This window comes from Ovis aries, chromosome 4 (genome assembly GCF_016772045.2).
Source record: "Ovis aries strain OAR_USU_Benz2616 breed Rambouillet chromosome 4, ARS-UI_Ramb_v3.0, whole genome shotgun sequence".
Taxonomy (NCBI): domain Eukaryota; kingdom Metazoa; phylum Chordata; class Mammalia; order Artiodactyla; family Bovidae; genus Ovis; species Ovis aries.
This window is the reverse complement of record NC_056057.1, coordinates 52,493,933-52,514,003: the sequence shown is the minus strand read 5'-3', so window position 1 is coordinate 52,514,003 and position 20,071 is coordinate 52,493,933. Positions and strand designations below refer to the sequence as shown.

Genomic DNA, 20,071 nt, shown 5'->3' with positions numbered 1-20,071 from the left:
AAATTCCAAAGTCAGTTGTTCTATGTCTGTTCTGACTATTGCTTCTTGACTCACACAGGTTTCTCAGGAGACAAGTAAAATTACTCTCATCTCTCTAAGAACTTTCCACAGTTTGTTGTGATCTGCACAGTCACAAGCTTTAGTGTTAATGAAGCAGAAATAGATGTTTTTCTGGAACTCCCTTGCTTTCTCCATGATCCAAAGAATACTGGCAATTTGATTTCTGGTTCTTCTGCCTTTTCAAAACCCAGCCTGTACATGTGGAAGCTCTCAGTTCACATACTAGTGAAGCCTGGCTTGAAGGATTCTGAGCATAGGATTGCTAACGTGAAATGAGCTCAGTTGTAGGGTAGTTTGAACATTCTTTGGCATTGCCCTTCTTTGGGACTGGAATTGAAACTGACCTTTTCCAGTCTTGTGGCTACTGCTGAGTTTTCCAAATCTGGTGACATATTAAGTACAGCACTTTAACAGCATCATCTTCTAGGATTTAAAATAGCTCAGCTGGAATTCCATCATCTCCATTAGCTTTCTTTGTAGTAATGCTTCCTAAGGCCCATTTGACTTTGAACTCCAGTATGTCTGGTTCTCGGTGAGTGACCACACCATCACAGTTATCTGGGTCATGAAGATCTTTCTTGTATAGTTCTTCTGCATATTCTTGCCACCTCTTCTTAATATCTTCTGCTTCTGTTTGGTCTTTATTGTTTCTGTCCTTTATTGTGATCATCTTTACATGAAATGCTCCCTTGATACCTCTAATTTTTTTTAAGAGATCTGTAGTCTTTCCCATTCAGTTGTTTTCCTTTATTTCTTTGCATTATGCACTTGAAAGGGTTTCTTATCTCTCCTTGCCATTCTCTGGAACTCTGCATTCAGATGGGTATATCTTTCCTTTTCTTCTCTGCCTTTCACTTCTCTTCTTTTCTCAGCTATTTGGAAGGCCTCCTCAGACAACCACTTTGCCTTCTTGCATTTCTTTTTCTTTTGTAGAGTTTTGGTCACTACCTCCTGTACAGTGTTATGAACCCCTGTCCATAGGTCTTCAGGCACTGTCTACCAGATCTAATTCCTTGAATCTATTTGTCACCATCACTGTATAATCATAAGGGATTTAATTTAGGCCATACCTGAATGATCTAGTGGTTTTCCCTACTTTTTTCAATTTAAGCCTAAATTTTGCAATGATCTGAGTCACAGTCAGCTCCAGGTCTTGTTTTTGCTGACTGAATAGAGCTTCTCCATCTTCAGCTACCAACAACATAATCAATCTGATTTCAGTATTGACCATCCGGTGATGTCCATGTGTAGAGTCATCTTGTGGGTTGTTGGAAAAGGGTGTTTGCTGAGCCAGTGTGTTCTCTTGACAACATTCTGTTAGCTTTTTCCCTGCTTCATTTTGCACTCCAAGGACAAACTTGCCTGTTACTCTCCTGACTTCCTATTTTTTCATTACAATCCCCTATGATGAAAAGGACATCTTTTTTTGGTGTGAGTTCTAGAAGGTGGGGTTGTCACAAAAACTGGGCAATCTGAGCTATTTTGGCATCAGTGGTTACAGGACAGATTTGGATTACTGTGATGTTGAATGCTTTGCCTTGGAAACAAACTGGGATTTAACCAATCTGTATTATTTTATTTAAAACATACTTAAAGCAAAATTAGAATCATTGGGCAAAACATGGCTTTTCAGAGACTATATGAATTATAGTTTTGATATACAGAAGTTTTATATGATTTTTCTTAATTTTTAATGTCTATTAGCTTTAACAAGTACTAATGGATATTAGAAATGAATATCTTCAAAGGTTAAGATCCAGTAAATTCTGGACTAAATAAAGGTCCTAATAATTGCACAGTTCCACAGAGACACATGCAGAGCAGATATTAAGCTTTCCTGGCACAAATGGATTTACTCCTGTGTATTTGTGGACTTACTGCTATAACACTGGAATGTGGGAAGACTTTCCATATGAAAATAAAATTTTAGCACCGTTCTTCCCAGTAATGAATATGTCATCTATATGTGTGTACAAGGTATAATTAAAAGGTATAATGGAAAACATATTTTTTGTATCTTATGCTTCACTTGCATCAGCAAACATCCTTCTAACATTCTTTAGCACAGACCATTAACATATAAAATTAACCTATTATGGTTAGAAAATGCTGAAATAGAGTATATTTACATAAAGAATTTTACTTTTTTGAAAGCTATGAAATATGAGAGTAAATTTTAAATGTTATTTTTATACCGTTCACTTTTCCCAGGACTTCTAATATCACTGGATATTCCTGAATACAAAAGTTCAAACTAAGATAAGACTACTAAAATAGGTAAGTAACAAGTTACTATATTTCATTAGATCTAAGACATCATCAATATGAGGATGTATACCAATTTTAGAAATGCTAATATGTGAACAAAAAGTGTCATAAAACATGAAAAAAGTTGGTTTTTATTTCAAATTAATTTTTGTGAAAATATATCTGGTGACATAAGTATAATCATTACCAAGGTTCAAAAAGAGACTTCTGAAGAAGATGAATTAGAATTTCTAATTACAAAGCATCTGAAATAATTATATTCACTACTTGGGTAATCTTTCTGAGGCATGTGAGGCAAACTCCAGATTAGCGTAGTTCATTTTTTTTTAACAGAGCAGAGTTAAAAGACTAACTGTTAAAATGAGTACTATACTTGACATCCCATTTAGACAGTATTCGGTATCTCTTCTCTCTCTCTTGTTTAGCTACCAGAAAGGTAGTTTATATTCATTCTTTCCACACCCCCCACTCTCATTTATTGTCTTCCCTGAGCTTCTCTGGTGGCTCAGATGGTAAAGTGTCTGCCTGCAATGCGTGAGACCTGCGTTCAATCAGTCCATGTGGTCGCAAAGAGTCGGACATGACTGAGCAACTTCTCTTTCTTTACCTCAATAAGACTCCAGATTCTTTTTTTCACATAGAAATAATCATTTTAATGTTTTATCATTAATACATAGGAACACATGCGTTTATGTATATTTTATTAAAATAATAAATGTTTAAAGAAAAATAGTACCTATACTTATTTGTTTTAAAATCAATCAAAACGAATATCTTAGAAATCATGGTGCTTATAACACAACACAGGAAGTATTCCCCATTTAGGTAAATGTAACTTTTGGTAAGGGGCTTCCTGGATGACTAAGCAGTAAAGAATCCTGTAATGCAGGAGACACGGGTTTGATCTCTGGGTGGAGAAGATACCCTGGGGAAGGAAATGGCAACCCACTCCAGTATTCTTGCCTAGGAAATCCCATGGACAGAGGAGCCTGGTAGGCTATAGTCCACGGGGTCACAGAAGAGTTGAACATGATTTAGTGACTAAATATGTGGTAAGCATCAGAACTACCAAATGGCAGCATATTAATTAAGTCCTTTCATATTCATTATCTTGTTTTAATTCTCACAGTCATCTTGCTAATTAGCTAGATATCATCTCAATGACAGAGGAAACTGAGCCTCAAAGATTTCCAAATGACTTAACAGTCATATTAGCTTGGACAAGTTATTGAGGTAGTATCTGGACCGAGATTTTCAGGCTTGAAGTCATGCTTCAAACTTTCTTCAGTATAAATGTATTAATATATTAATTACTTCACAAATGATATGTTTTAGTTAAGCTTTATAAATATATTAATGACCATTCTGTATCAAATACACTAATTCAATAAAAAACTTGATAAATATAACATGAAAGAATTATGAAGGAAATAAAAAATACCATAGTCGTCAAGCAGCTTACAGCAAAATGAAGGCTTTCATATATTAAATGATGCGAGAATGAAGAGAACAACACATGCCATGTACAAAACCGTGCTAAACAAGATAAGCACCTACCCCAAAATCATAGCCTATGAACAAAAAGCACTCTTGTGGGCTGTAATAAAATAGGGAAGTTAACAAACTATTCATCTGGCCCTTGACGGCAAAATGTGAATGCACCATGAGGGGAGGAGAGGATATTCCAAACTGAAGAATAACAAAAGGAAAAACAAAGAGGTAGAAATGATTATGTATCTGAAGAATATCACTGAAATTGTATAAATGAAATAAAAGTTAGACATTAGGGAGATCCAACTATTCAGAGTTTAGGATTTCACCTAAAAGAGAAAAAGAAGTGTGTTCCCCAGGTAATAGCATACAGGACTGACTAAAGCACAGAAATAGTGCAGTCAGAAATACCAATTAGGAGGCAATTTAAGTTGCCCCTGGGCTTCCCAGGTAGCTCAGTAATAAAGAATCTGCCTGCAAATGCAGGAGACACCGGTTCAGTCTCTGGGCTGGGAAGATCCCCTTGAGAAGGAAATGGCAACACACTCCAGTATGCTTGCCTGGAAAATCCCATGGACAGAGGAGCCCGGCGGGCTATAGTCCATGCGATCTCACAAGAGTTGGACATAACTTAGTGACTAAACAACAACAAAGCTGCCCCTAAAGTGGGATGATAAGTACCAAAACTGAAAGAAATCTAAGAAACATTACCGAGAAAGAGTAAACTATATATAAAAGTGAATGGAAAAGTTTGAGATATCTGTTTTTCTTGGTATAAATTTATGTTCAATAAATTAACTATTGCCTTAACCATACAGTAAATCGGAAATACAATTACTATAGCCATGAAGAAAATACATTTAGAATAACATGGTAAGTCATCAGGGCTGCCCACTCAATACTGCTGACTTTTCTTTTGTGAACACAGTAAGACTGAACTTCTTTCAGTTCAGTCGCTCAGTCGTGTCTGACTTTTTGTGACTATGTGACCATAATTAAATAGACGAAATGACATGGGTCTCTTATGGGTGGGAGCTTTAGCAGCCAGCACACAATTTACCATCCATGCTAGACATAAATAAAACAAAGTCAAGTCAAAATTTGAAAGGTTTCTGTCCCAGTTTTTTTTTTTTTAGTTTTGGTTTCTGTGCATGTGTCTTGAGAGATGAGTATCAAGGGCTTTCATTACCTAGCTTTCCTCACCTTTATCCTCTCCATTCTGTGCTTTCAAACGGACCAAGCAGATTTACACATATATGAATAGCAATATCAATCCTACACCTTATATATGCAAGGAACACTAAGATATTTGTCACTGTTTGCATGTGAAACTGATAACAAAAATCAGGTCTTCAATGCAGATAAAGAAAAGACAGGTAAATAAAAAAATAAGTAGAGGATGTTAACAGGCAATCTGTAAAAAAAGAAAAAAGAAAAAAAATCACAAAATAACAGTTTTTGGTACTGTTTTCTAAATAAGCTATTAAAATTTTTTCTGAAAATATTTTTGTGACTAGTCTATGCTTTCAGAGCAAAAATATGTCAGATCATTACTTACAACTGGAAAACAAGTTAATACTGTAATCTAAAGTTACACCTCAATCTACCAAACTGCTCCAGCGACGTTTACAACCAAATTTATATTGTGATAAAGAAAGCAACATTTTTCCCAGAGTATTTTCTCTACCGGCAATAACATTCAACAAGTTAACAATCACACAAATGATTACGTCAAAACCTTGAACACTGGTTCATGTGTGCAGTCTTATCAATGGTAATAAAACATCTATTGAAATGAAAATGCCATATCATTTTACAAAACCCTTATCTCATGACTAAGCACTGTGAATATAACAAACTCCTCTGCCAGAAAAGTTGCCTCCTGAATGTAAAGAAAATATATCTTCTTTTTTTTTTATATAATATAAGAAAATGTTTTAGCAAACTATCTAAAAACAGAAATGTTAATTATATCTAAAAACAGAAATGTTAATTATATATACACTTTTAAAGGCTTATTATTACTCAAACAATAAAAATATCAATTGCAAATTTAAGGTTAGACTGAAGTGTTTAAAATTTCATTATGTGTCCAATACAGACCTTTAAAACTTTGATAATTTATATCATCTGTTACTGCATTATAGACATAAAATAAGGAAATAAGATGTAAAATATAGACATAATATAGACATAAAATAAAAAAATAAGGAATAATAAAGTCCATACTATAGCACAGCTGCCAAGTTCCAATTAATTTACTTGCAGGACATCGTGTTTTCAGAGCTAAAAGCAATTATGCTGCTGAATTAAAGTGATAATATTTTCTGTTCATATATTTTCCTTTGCAATCTGTGGACTTTTCAAGTAAAAATATTCAAGTACCTACAATAATTTAGGGAAAGAGGAAAAAATATCCCAAAATACAAGTCAATTTAAGATGTGCTTTGCAACAATTAGAAAAGTCATGTTGTTTAAACTGGTTGTGCTGAAAAAATCCTCAACCTAGACAAGATGGGGAATATAAATACATTCCATTGGTGGATCCTACTCACATCAAACTTGTAAGTTTTGTTACCAAACCTCTGCTACACTCAAAGGCTCAAACATTTGATTGCCAACTTTCTGTTCTATATAAAAAATGGATACCATCTATCACTGAGCAGTAAGGATTACATTAGACAACAAATTTAAGAGCAAATGACACAGTGCATGCTACACAGGAAACAATGAATAAATGTTTCATTTAAAAACAAAATAAAAAAGCCTAACCCAGAAACAAATTATAAAACCCCAAATAAATAAATAGGTATTAAATTATCATATTTGCTAGACATAGTATACTAGTATTGTGTGCCAAGATTCAAGAGAAATATAAAACATAATTTGTATTAATTTAAAAATGGATTTAAAGTTGTCAGGGTTTTTTTTTCCATTAGTCCTACAGGATAGAAAATAAAATGAATTTTTAAAACTAAGAAAAACTAATAAAAGATCAAGGTAGATCTATATGTACTCACATTTAGCTGATTATTAAATAATAATACTATTTTCAACAAGATTTGATAAAGGAAGATACATAAATAAAAATCAATAAAAAATCAAGAAGACGCTGATTTCTGCTTCCAGTAACTGCAAGCTAAATTGGGATCAAAACTGAAAGGCTTTAAACATAGCTAGATTTTTTTTTTAATTTCTTAAAGACTGAAGAACTAATACGATATCAAAGAACTACTGAACCAAAATCTATATGGCAAAAACATAGAGGTACATAAACTCAGCATTCACAGTTAGCTTTTGCCTTGAGGGCATTTGCCAGTTCATAAGCACTGGTCTTGGCAAACACCTTCTTCCAGCAACACAAGAGAAGACTCTACACATGGATATCACCAGACGGTCAACATCAAAATCAGACTGATTATATTCTTTGTAGCCAAAGATGGGGAAGCTCTATACAGTCAGCAAAAACAATACCGGGAGCTGACTGTGGCTTAGATCATAAACTCCTTATTGGCAAATTCAGACTTAAATTGAAGAAAGTAGGGAAAACCACTAGACCATTCAGGTATGACAAATCAAATCCCTTACGATTATACAGTGGAAGTGAGAAATTGATTCAACAGATTAGATTTGACAGAGTGCCTGAAGAACTATGGACAGAGGTTCGTGACATTGTACAGAAGACAGGAATCAAGACCATTCCCAAGAAAAAGAAAAGCAAAAAAGCAAAATGGCTGTGTGAGAAGGCCTTACAAATTGCTGTGAAAAGAAGAGAAGTGAAAAGCAAAGGAGAAAAGGAAAGATATCCCAATTTGAATGCAGAGTTCAGAAGAATAGCAAGGAGAGATAAGAAAGCCTTCATCAGTGATGAGTGCAAAGAAATAGAGGAAAACAATAGAATGGGAAAGACTAGAGATCTCTTCAAGAAAATTAGAGATACCAAGGGAACATATGCAGATGACACCACCCTTATGGCAGAAAATGAAGAACTAAAGAGCCTCTTGATGAAAATGAGAGAGGAGATTGAAAAAGTTGGCTTAAAGCTCAACATTCAGGAAACTTAAGATCATGGTATCTGGTCCCATCACTTCATGGCAAATAGATGGGGAAACAGTGGAAACAGTGGCTGACTTTGTTTTTGGGGGCTCCAAAATCACTGCAGATGGTGATTGCAGCCCTGAAATTAAAAGACGCTTGTTCCTGGAAGGAAAGTTATGACCAACCTAGAGAGCATATTAAAAAGCAGAGACATTACATTGCCAACAAAGGTCCATCTAGTCAAGACTATGGTTTTTCCAGTAGTCATGTATGGATGTGAGAGTTGGACTACGAAAAAAGCTGAGTGCCGAAGAATTGATGCTTTTGAACTGTGGTGCTGGAGAAGACTCTTGAGAGTCCCTTGGACTGCAAGGAGATCCAACCAGTCCATCCTAAAGGAGATCAGTCCTGGGTATTCATTGGAAGGACTGATGTTGAAGCTGAATCTCCAATACTTTGGCCACCTGATGCGAAGAGCTGACTCACTGGAAAAGACCCTGATGCTAGGAAAGATTGAAGGTGGGAGGAAAAGGGGACAATGGCATGAGATGGTTGGATGGCATCACTGACTCAAAGGACATGAGTTTAGGTAAGCTCTGGGAGTTGGTGATGACAGGGAGGCCTGGTGTGCTGCAGTCCATGGGGTCACAAAGAGTTGAATACAACTGAGCGACTGAACTGAAGGGAACATTTCATGCAAAGATGGGCTCAATAAAGGCCAGAAATGGTATGGACCTAACAGAAGCAGAAGATATTAAGAAGAGGTGGCAAGAATACATGGAAGAAATGTACAAAAAAGATCTTCAAAACCTAGATAATCATGATGGTGTGATCACTCACCTAGAGCCAGGCATCCTGGAATGTGAAGTCAAGTGGGCCTTAGGAAGCATCACTTTGAACAAAGCTAGTGGAGGTGATGGAATTCCAGTTGAGCTATTTCAAATCCTATAAGATGATGCTGTGAAAGTGCTGCACTCAATATGCTAGCAAATTTGGAAAACTCAGCAGTGGCCACAGGACTGGAAAAGGTCAGTTTTCATTCCAATCCCAAAGAAAGGCAATGCCAAAGAATGCTCAAACTACCACACAATTGCATTCCTCTCACATGCTAGTAAACTGATGCTCAAAATTCCCCAAGCCAGGATTCAACAATACATGAACTGTGAACTTCCTGATGTTCAAGCTCATTTTAGAAAAGGCAGAGGAACCAGAGATCAAATTGCCAACATCCACTGGATCACTGAAAAAGCAAGAGAGTTCCGAAAAAACATGTATTTCTGCTTTATTGACTATGCCAAAGCCTTTAACTGTGTGGATCACAATAAACTGTGGAAAATTCTGAAAGAAATGGGAATACCAGACCACCTGACCTGGCTCTTGAGAAATCTGTATGCAGGTCAGGAAGCAACAGTTAGAACTGGACATGGAACAACATATTGGTTCCAAATTTGGAAAGGAGTAAGTCAAAGCTGTATATTGTCACCCTACTTATTTAATTTATATGCAGAGTACATCATGAGAAACGTTGGGCTGGATGAAGTACCACCTGGACTCAAGAATACCTGGAGAAATATCAATAACCTCAGATATGCAGATGACACCACCCTTATGGCAGAAAGTAAAGAAGAACTACAGAGCCTCTTGATGAAAGTGAAAGAGGAGAGTGAAAAAGTTGGCTTAAAACTCAACATTCACAAAACTAAGATCATGGCATCCAGTCCCATCACTTCATGGGAAATAGATGGGCAAAGAGTGGAGACAGTGGCAGACTTTATTTTGGGGGCTCCAAAATCACTGCAGATGGTGACTGCAACCATGAAATTAAAAGACGCTTACTCCTTGGAAGAAAAGTTATGACCAACCTAGATAGCATATTAAAAAGCAGAGACATTACTTTGCCAACAAAAGTCCATCTAGTCTAGGCTTTGGTTTTTCCAGTAGTCATGTATGGATGTGAGAGTTGGACTATAAAGAAAGCTCAGCGCTGAAGAATTGATGCTTTTGAGCTGTGGTGTTGAGAAGACACTTGAGAGTCCCTTGGACTGCAAGGAAATCCAACTAGTCCATTTTAAACGAAATTAGTCCTGAATATTCATTGGAAGGACTGATGTTGAAGCTGAAACTCCAATACTTTGGCCAACTGATGCAAAGAGCTGACCATCTGAAAAGACCCTAATGCTGGGAAAGATTGGACGCAGAAGCAGAAGGGGATGACAGAGGATGAGATGGTTGGATGGCATCACCGACTCAATGGACATGAGTTTGAGTAAACTCTGGGAGTTGGTAATGGACAGGGAGGCCTGGCGTGCTGTAGTCCATGGGGTTGCAAAAAGTTGGACATGACTGAGCGACTGAACTGAACTGAACTGAGAACCCAATGGGAAACTGAGCTGTGGCTTCAGCAGCTTCAAACTTCCTGATGAACACAATTAAAAGCACTGGGCCTAAACAAAATTGGAAATTTATTAAACCATAATCAAGACACATTAAAGTGTGCCTCTAAGTATATTTAGGGTAAGGGTGAACTAGAAATAAGGTGTTTAGGGTTAGGTTTAACTTACATCACCAAAATACTCCAGGGAGCTTCAACTTCTGAGCTTAGATTACATGAGTCCTGGAGTGATAACTACCCCAGGCATCTTTAGAAATATACAAAATCCTCTCTGATGGATCATCCGAGGCCTCACATTATTCCAACAAGTTTTAAATCTAACGACTAGCACCTAGTCATGAGTGAGAAGTATAAGAAACTATTGTAAACAGAGACAAACATACAAAGATCTCAGATACTGTAATTGTTACATCTAGACTATATGTTGACCATATTAAAGTTTTATTTGGAGCTTGAAAATATTTTTAGTGAACAAAAAGTCATAAATTTCTTTATAATACTTTATAACTTCCTTATAATCCTGTCGATTTTAAAAAGAATCAAATGGAATTTCTAGAAATTAAAAAAAAACTAACTGAAATTATGAACCAAATTGAGGAGTTTAATAATAAATTAGAAGGAAGTGAAATGAGATTTGGTGAGCTAGAAGGCAGACTGGACGCTATTATCCAGAATGTTGCACAGTGAAACAAGACGATGGAAAATAAAGACAGGGATTGAGGATACAGTGAGAAAGGTCTAACAGATATACAATCAGAGACCCTAAAAGAGAAAAGAACAGGGCACAGTAATACCTAAAGTGACAATGGATGAGACTTCTTCAGAACTGCAGTACCAACCCCAAACTTAGAAGCTTTTCATAATAATGCTTGAAATGGCAAATGGAGATGCCTTAATGATAGATACCTACCACATTAAGTTGATGATTTTTTCATTAGCCATTTTCAAGATGAAACAGAGAAACATTAGAAGAAACTACAAAAATTTTGCCAAAATACATGGACACCTAGAAATCAAATGTATTAACTGATTTTAAAGTCTATACACAAAGTTTAGGAACAATATAAAACTTCAAAGCAGATAAAAGTTGCTCTTTTAAATAATATTTATCTAATAAATCTGAATATTATTAAATGTTTACCATAATAATGAACCAGAACAGCTAAGGAAGTAAAATAAATGTTGAAAATTATATAAGAGCAATTAGTGATATTGATGCACAGCACACATACCCAAATCAAACAACAAACACCAATACGCATTCAGCAGGTAGAACAAAGCAGCAGATAGTCACAGCTATCTGAAGAACTGATAAAACGCTCGTCTCTATTTAGCTTAACTCAGAACTCAAATCAGAAAAGCAGGCATTGCTCAAAAAGACTCCAAGTGTTGGGTGCCTCGGGCAAATGTTTAGTCAGAAAAACACTAACCTGTACACATAAAAAATGGTTAAAACAGCAAATTTCATGTTATAAATGTTTTACCACAAGTTTTAAATTAAAAAAAGGAGGGGGACAAGTAGGACTTAATAACTTTATGGAAATTTTGAGGAAAAGACACAGGAATCTGGAGGGAGTTCAAGAAAGGAGTGACATGAAGAACACTGTGGAAGAGAAGCTAAGGGATGGCTACAGGTACTTGGACCGAATACCAGGAGCTGCTGGGGATACAGAATCACGCATTATGTTGTCAGCACTCATGCAGCCTTAGCATAGAGCAAGCCATAATATGCTGTCAATTCTGCCTATTGAAGCATTCTAACAATTTCATGATCTTTTAAATACACTATTCTGTATTTTCTTTCAATTTCCAAGCGAATCAACTTTCTGCCTGACTGGGTCAGCCATTTTGTGAGGCCAAGAAGACTTCGTCGTACTCTTATTAGTACAGAATCTCTATACAATGGAATACTACTCAGCAATAAAAAGTAACAAATTTTTGACACACACAACTTGGATGAATCTTTAAAACATTATCCTGAGTGAAAAAATTCTGTATAATTATATTTATGTAACATTTTAGAATAGCAAAAAAATAGTTTATAGTGATAGAAGTAAGTTCTGCAGCACTGGGGAGGGGCATGAGGGAACTTTCTGAGATGTGAGTTATATGAACACACATTTTTCAGAACTGATTCAACTGCACACTGAAAATCTGAACTTTTTCACATTTATGTAAATTACACACAATAAAAAAACTTTAAACTATTACAGAATTTCCTCAGTACCATTCAGCAAGACCTCTAATTAAGTTTAAGGCAAAATGACAGAAAGTAGGTGAAAGAAAGCAATTTGGTAAGTGGCTAATATTAAAATAACATCAATATATATAAGACGAGTGCTCATCTTCTGCGAGAACACCAAAATTGCAACTAGCTGCTGAACAACTATGGACAGGCGAATGTTGGAACCCACCAAGAAAAAGATACCCCACAACCAAGGGCAAAGGAGAAGCCACAAACAAGGTGGCCAGAGGGACGCAACTGCATTTAAAATCAAACCTCATACCCACCAGAGACCCTTGGAGGGCACAAGCAAAACCTTGTGTGCCATAGGGCAGAGGAAAAGGAGCAGTGACCCCCACAAGAGACTGAGCCAGACCTACCTTTGAGTGTTTGAGGGTCTTCTGTGGAGACATGAATCAGCAGTGGCCTGCCATGGGGACAGAGGCTCTGGCAACAGCAGTCCTGGGAGGCATGGCAAATAGCCTCTTGGAGGAGACTGCCATTAACCCCACTATATGGTTGCCGAGCAGGCAACTCACAAACTGGAGAACAAAGTTCTCCCACTGCTGCAAAAGTTCTAGGCCCCGCAACAGACTTCCCAACCTGGGAAGTCCCTTTCCCATCAAAGGAACTGAATATCCCCAGGGAATCTGACTTTGGAGGTCAGCAGGATTTGATTACAGAACTTCCAAAGGACTGGGGAAACAAACTCTTGGGGGTCACAAACAAAATCTTGTGCACACCAAGACTCAGGAGAAAAGAGCAGTGACCCCAAAAGACTGAGCCAGACTTGTCTGTGTGTGCTTGGGAGTCTCTGGCAGAGGTGCGAGTTGACAGTGGCCTACCACAGGGTCAGGATACTGGCTACAGTAGTCCGAGGAGGCCCGGCGTGCTTGCAAAAGTCCTCTTGAAGGATGTTGCCATTATCGCCATTACCCCTACCATAGTTTGGCCTCAACTACAGGGAAGGAATACAGCCCTACACCCATCAGCAGAGAACTGGATGAAAGAGTTACTGAGCATGGCTCTGCCCACCAGAACAAGACCCAGTTTTCCCCACAGCCAGTCCCTCCCATTAGGAAGCTTGCAGAATCCTCATCCTCATCCATCAGAGGGCAGACAGAATGAAAACCACAACCACAGAGATCTAACCAAATGATCACATGGACCATAACCTTGCCCAACTCAATGAAACTATAAGTCATGCTGTTTAGGGCCACCCAGGACGGATGGGTCATGGTGGAGAGTTTTGACAAAATGTGGTCCACTGGAGAAGGCAATGACAAACCACTTCAGCCTTCTTGCCTTGAGAACCCCGTGAACAGTATGAAAAGGCAAAAAGATATGACATTGAAAGATGAGCTCCCCAGGCTGGAAGGTGTCTAATATGCTACTGGAGAAGAGCAGAGAAATAGCTCCAGAAGGAATGAAGAGGCTGAGCCAAAGTGGAAACAACGCTCAGCTGTGGATGTGTCTGACAGTGAAAGTCAAGTCTGATGCTATAAAGAATACATAGGAACCTGGAATGTTAGGTCCATGAATCAAGATAAACTGGAAGTGGTCAAACAGGAGATGGCAAGAGTGAACGTCGACCTTTTAGGAATCAGTGAACTAAAATGGACTGGAATGGGCAAATTTAATTCAGATGATCATTATATCTACTCCTGTGGGCAAGAATCCCTGAGAAGAAATGGAGTAGCCCTCACAGTTAACAAAAGAGTCGAAATGCAGTACATGGGTGCAAGCTCAAAAACAACAGAATGATCCTGGTTCATTTCCAAGGCAAACCGTTCAACATCACAGTAATTCAAGCCTATGCCCCAACCACTAATGCTGAAAGAGCTAAAGTTGAATGGTCCTATGAAGACTTACAGGACCTTCTGGAATTAACACCAAAGAAACCAAAAAGATGTCCTTTTCATCATCTGGAAGAGAAACAAGGCAAGTTTGGCCCTGGAGTACAAAATGAAGCAGGGAAAAGCCTAACAGTTTTAGCAAGAGAACCCCCAGGTCATAGCAAACACCCTCTTCCAATATCACAAGAGACAACTGTACATGTGGACATCATCAGCTGTCAATAATGAAATCAGACTGATTATATCCCTTGTAGCTGAAGATGAAGAAGCTCTATGCAGCCAGCAAAAACAAGGCTGGGAGCTGACTGTGGCTCAGATCATGAACTTCTTATTGCAAAATTCAGACTTAAATTGAAGAAAGTAGGGAAAACCACAAGGCCATTCAGGTATGACCTAAATCAAATCCCTTATGATTATACAGTGGAAGTGACAAATAGATTCAAGGGATTAGATATGATAGACAGACTGCCTGAAGAACTATGGACAGAGGTTCATGACACTGTACAGGAGACAGTGCTCAAAACCATCCCCAAGAAAAATAAATACAAAAAGACAAAATGGTTGTCTGAGGAGGCCTTACAATTAGCTGAGAAAAGAAGAGAAGCAAAAAACAAAGGAGAAAAGGAAAGATATACCAATCTGAATGCCGAGTTCCAGACAACAGCAAGGAGAGATAAGAAACCCTTTTAAGTGAACAATGCAAAGAAATAGAGGAAAACAATAGAATGGGAAAGACTAGAGATCTCTTCAAGAAAATCAGAGATACAAAGGGAATATTCCATATAAAGATGGGCAAAATAAAGGACAGAAACACTAAGGACCTAACAGAAGCAGAAGATATTAAGAAGAGGTGATAAGAATAGACAGAACTATACAAAAAAGATCTTAATGACCTGGATAACCATGATGGTAGAGTGGTTATCACTCACCCAGAGCCAGACATCCTGGAATGTGAAGTCATGTGGGCCTTAGGAAACATCACTATGAACAAAGCGAGTGGAGGTGACAATTCCAGCTGAGCTATTTCGAATTCTAAAAGATGATGCTATGAAAGTGCTCCACTCAAAATGCCAGCAAATTTGGAAAACTCTGCCATGGTCACAGGACCAGAAAAGGTCAGTTTTCATTCCAGTCCCAAAAAAGGGCAATGCCAAAGAACGTTCAAACTACTGTACAACTGAGCTCATTTCACATGCTAGCAAAGTAATACTCAAAATCCTTCAAGCTAGGCTTCAATAGTATGTGAATGAAGAACTTCCCAATATACAAGCTGGATTTAGAAAAGAGGAACCAGAGATCAAATTACAAACATCTGTTGGATCATAGAAAAAGCTAGAAAATTCCAGAAAAACATCTACTTCTGTTTCATTGAATACGCTAAAGCCTTTGACTGTGTAGATCACAACAAACTGTGGAGGATTCTTATAGAAGTGAGACTACCAGACCACCTGACCTGCCTCCTGAGAAATCTGTATGCAGGTCAAGAAGCAACAGTTAGAACCGGACATGGAACAACAGACTGGTTTCAAATTGGGAAAGGAGTACATCAAGGCTGTATATTGTCACCCTGCTTATTTAACATATGCAGAGTACATTATGTGAAATGCCGGGCTGGATGAAACACCAGCTGCAATCAAGAATGCTGGGAGAAATATCAATAACCTCAGATATGTAGATGACACCACCCTTATGGCAGAAAGCAAAGAGGAACTAAAGAGCCTCTTGATGAAGGTGAAAGAGGAGAGTGAAAAAGTTGGCTTAAAACTCAATATTCAGAAAACTAAGATCATGGCATCTGGTCCCATCACTTCATGGCAAATAGATAGGGAAACAATGAAAACAGTAGCTGACTTTATTTTCTTGGGCTCCAAAATCACTGTTAACAGTGACTAAATTAAAAACTTGCTTGCTCCTTGGAAGAAAAGCAATGAAAAACCTACGTAGCATATTAAAAAGCAGAGACATTACTTCCTGACAAAGGTCTGTATTGGTCAAAGTTATGGTTTTTCTAGTAGTCATGTATGGATATGAGAGCTGGACAATAAAGAAGGCTGAGCACAAAGAATTGATGCCTTTGAACTGTGGTGCTAGGGAAGACTTGAGAGTCCCTTGAACTGCAAGGAGATCAAACCAGTCAATCCTAAAGGAAATCAACCATGACTATTCATTGGAAGGGCTGAGGCTGAAGCTGAAGCTCCAATACTGTGGCTACCTGATGCGCAGAGCTAACTCTGATGCTGGGAATGACTGAAGGCAGGAGGAGGAGGAGGCGACAGAGGATAAGATGCTTGGATAGCATCACTGGCACAATGGATATGAGTCTAAGAAAACTCCAGGAGATGGTGAAAGATAGGGAAGATAGGCATGCTACAATTCATGGGGTTGCAAACCAACAGGACTGAGTGACTGAACAACAAAGGGAACTCAATAGTTTTGTCCTAATTTTTATTCTTCTCTTCACCTTTAGTGCAAATAGAACCAAGTGGTACATTTGACTAGTGAATCACTTCCATTTTAAGATCTAGAATTATCTTTCTGTCTGTAATACAGATAAAATTCTCTTTTTCTTTTTTTCATATTATATACAAACTAATACTCTGTCATTTTCATTATATCCACAGAATACAGAAGGGCTTCCATGCTACTTTACACACTGAAACAGACTTCTGTCGATAAGTGTTTATAGAGAGAATGCTAAGAGGCTTTACTATTATAGCTCAATTATCATATTCTTTTGAGTGTGCAATTCAAAGGAAAGTGATACAGTTAATAATTATCTTTCTTCCTCTCACATCAACTTCTTAGCATTTTCTTCCAAAATTAAAATATGAAAGACTACTTTTGATGATATACCTGTCCTTTGACACACTTATACAATTGGAATCATGACCTTATGACCTATTTTCATTCATCAGTTATATGGCCAAGTAAACACATATTGGTTATGCTTTTTAAAAAATCATGCTGTCAAATGTTTAACAAAGAAAAGACTGATAATCAAAGAAAAGTACATCTTCATCATTTTTGAACCAACAGTAAGATTCTTACCTACAAGCGACATTTGGATCAGCATTTCTTGAAAGTAGTAGCTCTATACACTTCAAGATCTTTTCCTCTGAGCCACGAGCAGAACATGCAGTAATCAAAACAGTTTGCTTATCTATAATGAAAAGAAAAGTGAGGAAAAGCCCGCACACATCAGAAATTGTAACTAGCTGACTTCTTTTATCATTCAAAACATTCTAAATATTTATTGCATTTTTAAACTTCTGTAACTTATTCCCAGATCTCTTGTTCTTAACAGGTAATTTTGTATTCCTTCACCTAAAACTGAGATGAGGGATGAACAATTTCCAAAGTATATCTACAGTTCATTTACTAATTTCCTTTCCCTATTCTCATTTCTTCAAGAGGATAGGAAAGTGGTTCAGAGCATGGGCTCTGTGCAGATTTACCGCCTGGAACTGAACAGTTTTTGGTTGATTAAAATTTGCCTTGAACAGGTAAATTTGCCTTGGATAAAAAACAATGACTGATATTCTCCAATTTCACTTCTTTGCTTCTCACTCATTTAAAACTCACTGAGATCTGGCTTACGACCAAACCCTCCTACTGAAGATGTCCTAACTGCTACACCTGTTGGTTTCTTTTTAGTCCTTGCCTACTTGATCTCTCTCAGCTCATCCCATTTCCTAAAACTCTTCTTCCCTTGGCTCCTATGGCATCAGTGGAGAACAGGGTTAATTAAAAGACAAAAAATAATTCTCAAGTAAGAACTGGGGAACTTAAACTAAGTCATGCCATGGTTTATATTTGTGGTTCATTATTGACCAAATATAGAAATCTAGATTCTGGTCCCAGTTCTGTCACTGAAAAACTATGACTCCAGTGATCTCTTAGTCTCTGAGTAGATTTACCTTACAGTTGAAAAGCTAATGTCTGCCCTCTACCTGAGTGGGCCTGTGAGATAAACAAAATAATTTATGAGGACATGCTGGGCAAAATGTTTTATAACTGTAAGGTATTCTCTGTTTACAAAAAGCAAAGAAAGACAACTACTGATCAATTTTTTGGGCAGAACATTTTACACTTTCAAAAATTTAAGTATAGCTTCCATTTAGTAATATTTTAAATGACATAATAAAAAGAAAAACCTGCCACAGCAACAGATTAAACATAAAATATTGCTAAGACATGAAATCATATAAAATATATAAATGAGAAAACAGAATAGAAATGATCATACAAATATCAAATGCAGTACAAAGTTAATATGAAAATTCTCACATGAAAACTATATCTGAATTAAAAAGTAAATCTGTCTATTGTAAACATGTAAAAATAGTTATTCAATATAATAATTAAATAGGATTTGTACATATATTCTTATTCAAAGCAATAATGAATAGAAATTATTTAATAACAAATAAAGAAATGGATTTAATAATTATCTTTGAAACAATTTTTAAGTGATATAATTCAGAATTGAGCTGTAAAACTCTCTAGCACAGATTTTTAAAGGTACATATTAATAACACAATCCGTTATAATGATAATATAAATGGAATCTACCTCTTTGGAAGGAAGGTTTTTCAAAATATCTATGGTTTCTAATTTGGTTTTCTGTTTATATAACAGGAAGATATTTTTTTAAAACTCTTTTAAGTTTTTTTTACTTTGCATAATAGTTGCTTGGGGATCAAGAAAATCACAGTAAAAATAATCAGTTACCTCAAACATTTTACCCTTATTATGATTTTTTAAGAGCCAAGTTTTTATTTTGAAGTGAGTATATGAAAATAGAGCATGGAAAAAGTATATATCACTACCCCAAAGAGAATATAATTTGGTTTCTAAACAGAGAAGTATACAAAGTAAATGTTCACATATTTTAAATATTTAAAACATCTTACCCTTATCAAAGCTTGCATTAGCACCTCTGTCCAGAAGGACCCGAACCAGCTCTACATTGGAAACACTAGCAGCATACATAAGCGAAGTCCACCCATACTGAAAGCTGGTATCTACACTGATGCCTGTTAATACAAAAACAAGCTTTTACAAGCCTCCTTCACCAAAACAAACAAACAAATCCATGTCACATTAATATGTTGAAAGTACTGCACACAGTGACATATACCATGTACTTCACAATGGAAGGGAATTTCTTGGTAATAACGGCTTAAGAAAAATAGAAAATAATTATATGTGAACTATAATAAAATAGTTAACTTCACTTTTGCTATAGTTCACTTCCATGTCACTATATTTCAAGAGACTGGATCTGTCAAATATATTTTTCATATATTTGTTGTTCAGCTGCTCAGTGGTTTCTGACTCTTTGCAACCCCATAGATTGTAGCCCACCAGGTTCCTCTGTCCGTGGGATTTTCTACGAAAGAATATGGAGTGGGTTGCCATTTCCTTCTGCAGGGGATCTTCCTGACCAGAGACTGAACCCACGTCTCCCACATCTCCTGCATTAGTGGGTGGATTCTTTACCACTGAGCTACCAGGAAGGCTTTTTTTCATATAATATGTTATCTATATTAGGACAGGTTTTTACATCCTACCTTTTCCTTTCTAGGGCAGTTGGGAAGTTTCACAGATGTAAAAATGTCTTTTTAGTTAGACATTATCACACATCTCTATGGTGGCAAATATAGAAAATACTCCTTACTAAAACTCTCTTAACTTCCTTCTGAATGCAAAATTTAACCATGGGTTACTGGCCAAACGTGA

The 20,071-nt window shown here is 36.9% G+C and overlaps 1 protein-coding gene across 1 annotated transcript in view; it reads right to left on the bottom strand.

Annotated features, from left to right (window-relative positions):
* ASZ1 (ankyrin repeat, SAM and basic leucine zipper domain containing 1) overlaps positions 1-20,071 on the bottom strand; it is a 68,140-nt gene that overhangs the window by 38,291 nt on the left and 9,778 nt on the right. The window contains 2 exon segments of the mRNA NM_001195309.2: positions 17,378-17,489; positions 19,243-19,365. Of these exon segments, the coding sequence (NP_001182238.1) occupies positions 17,378-17,489; positions 19,243-19,365 (235 nt within the window).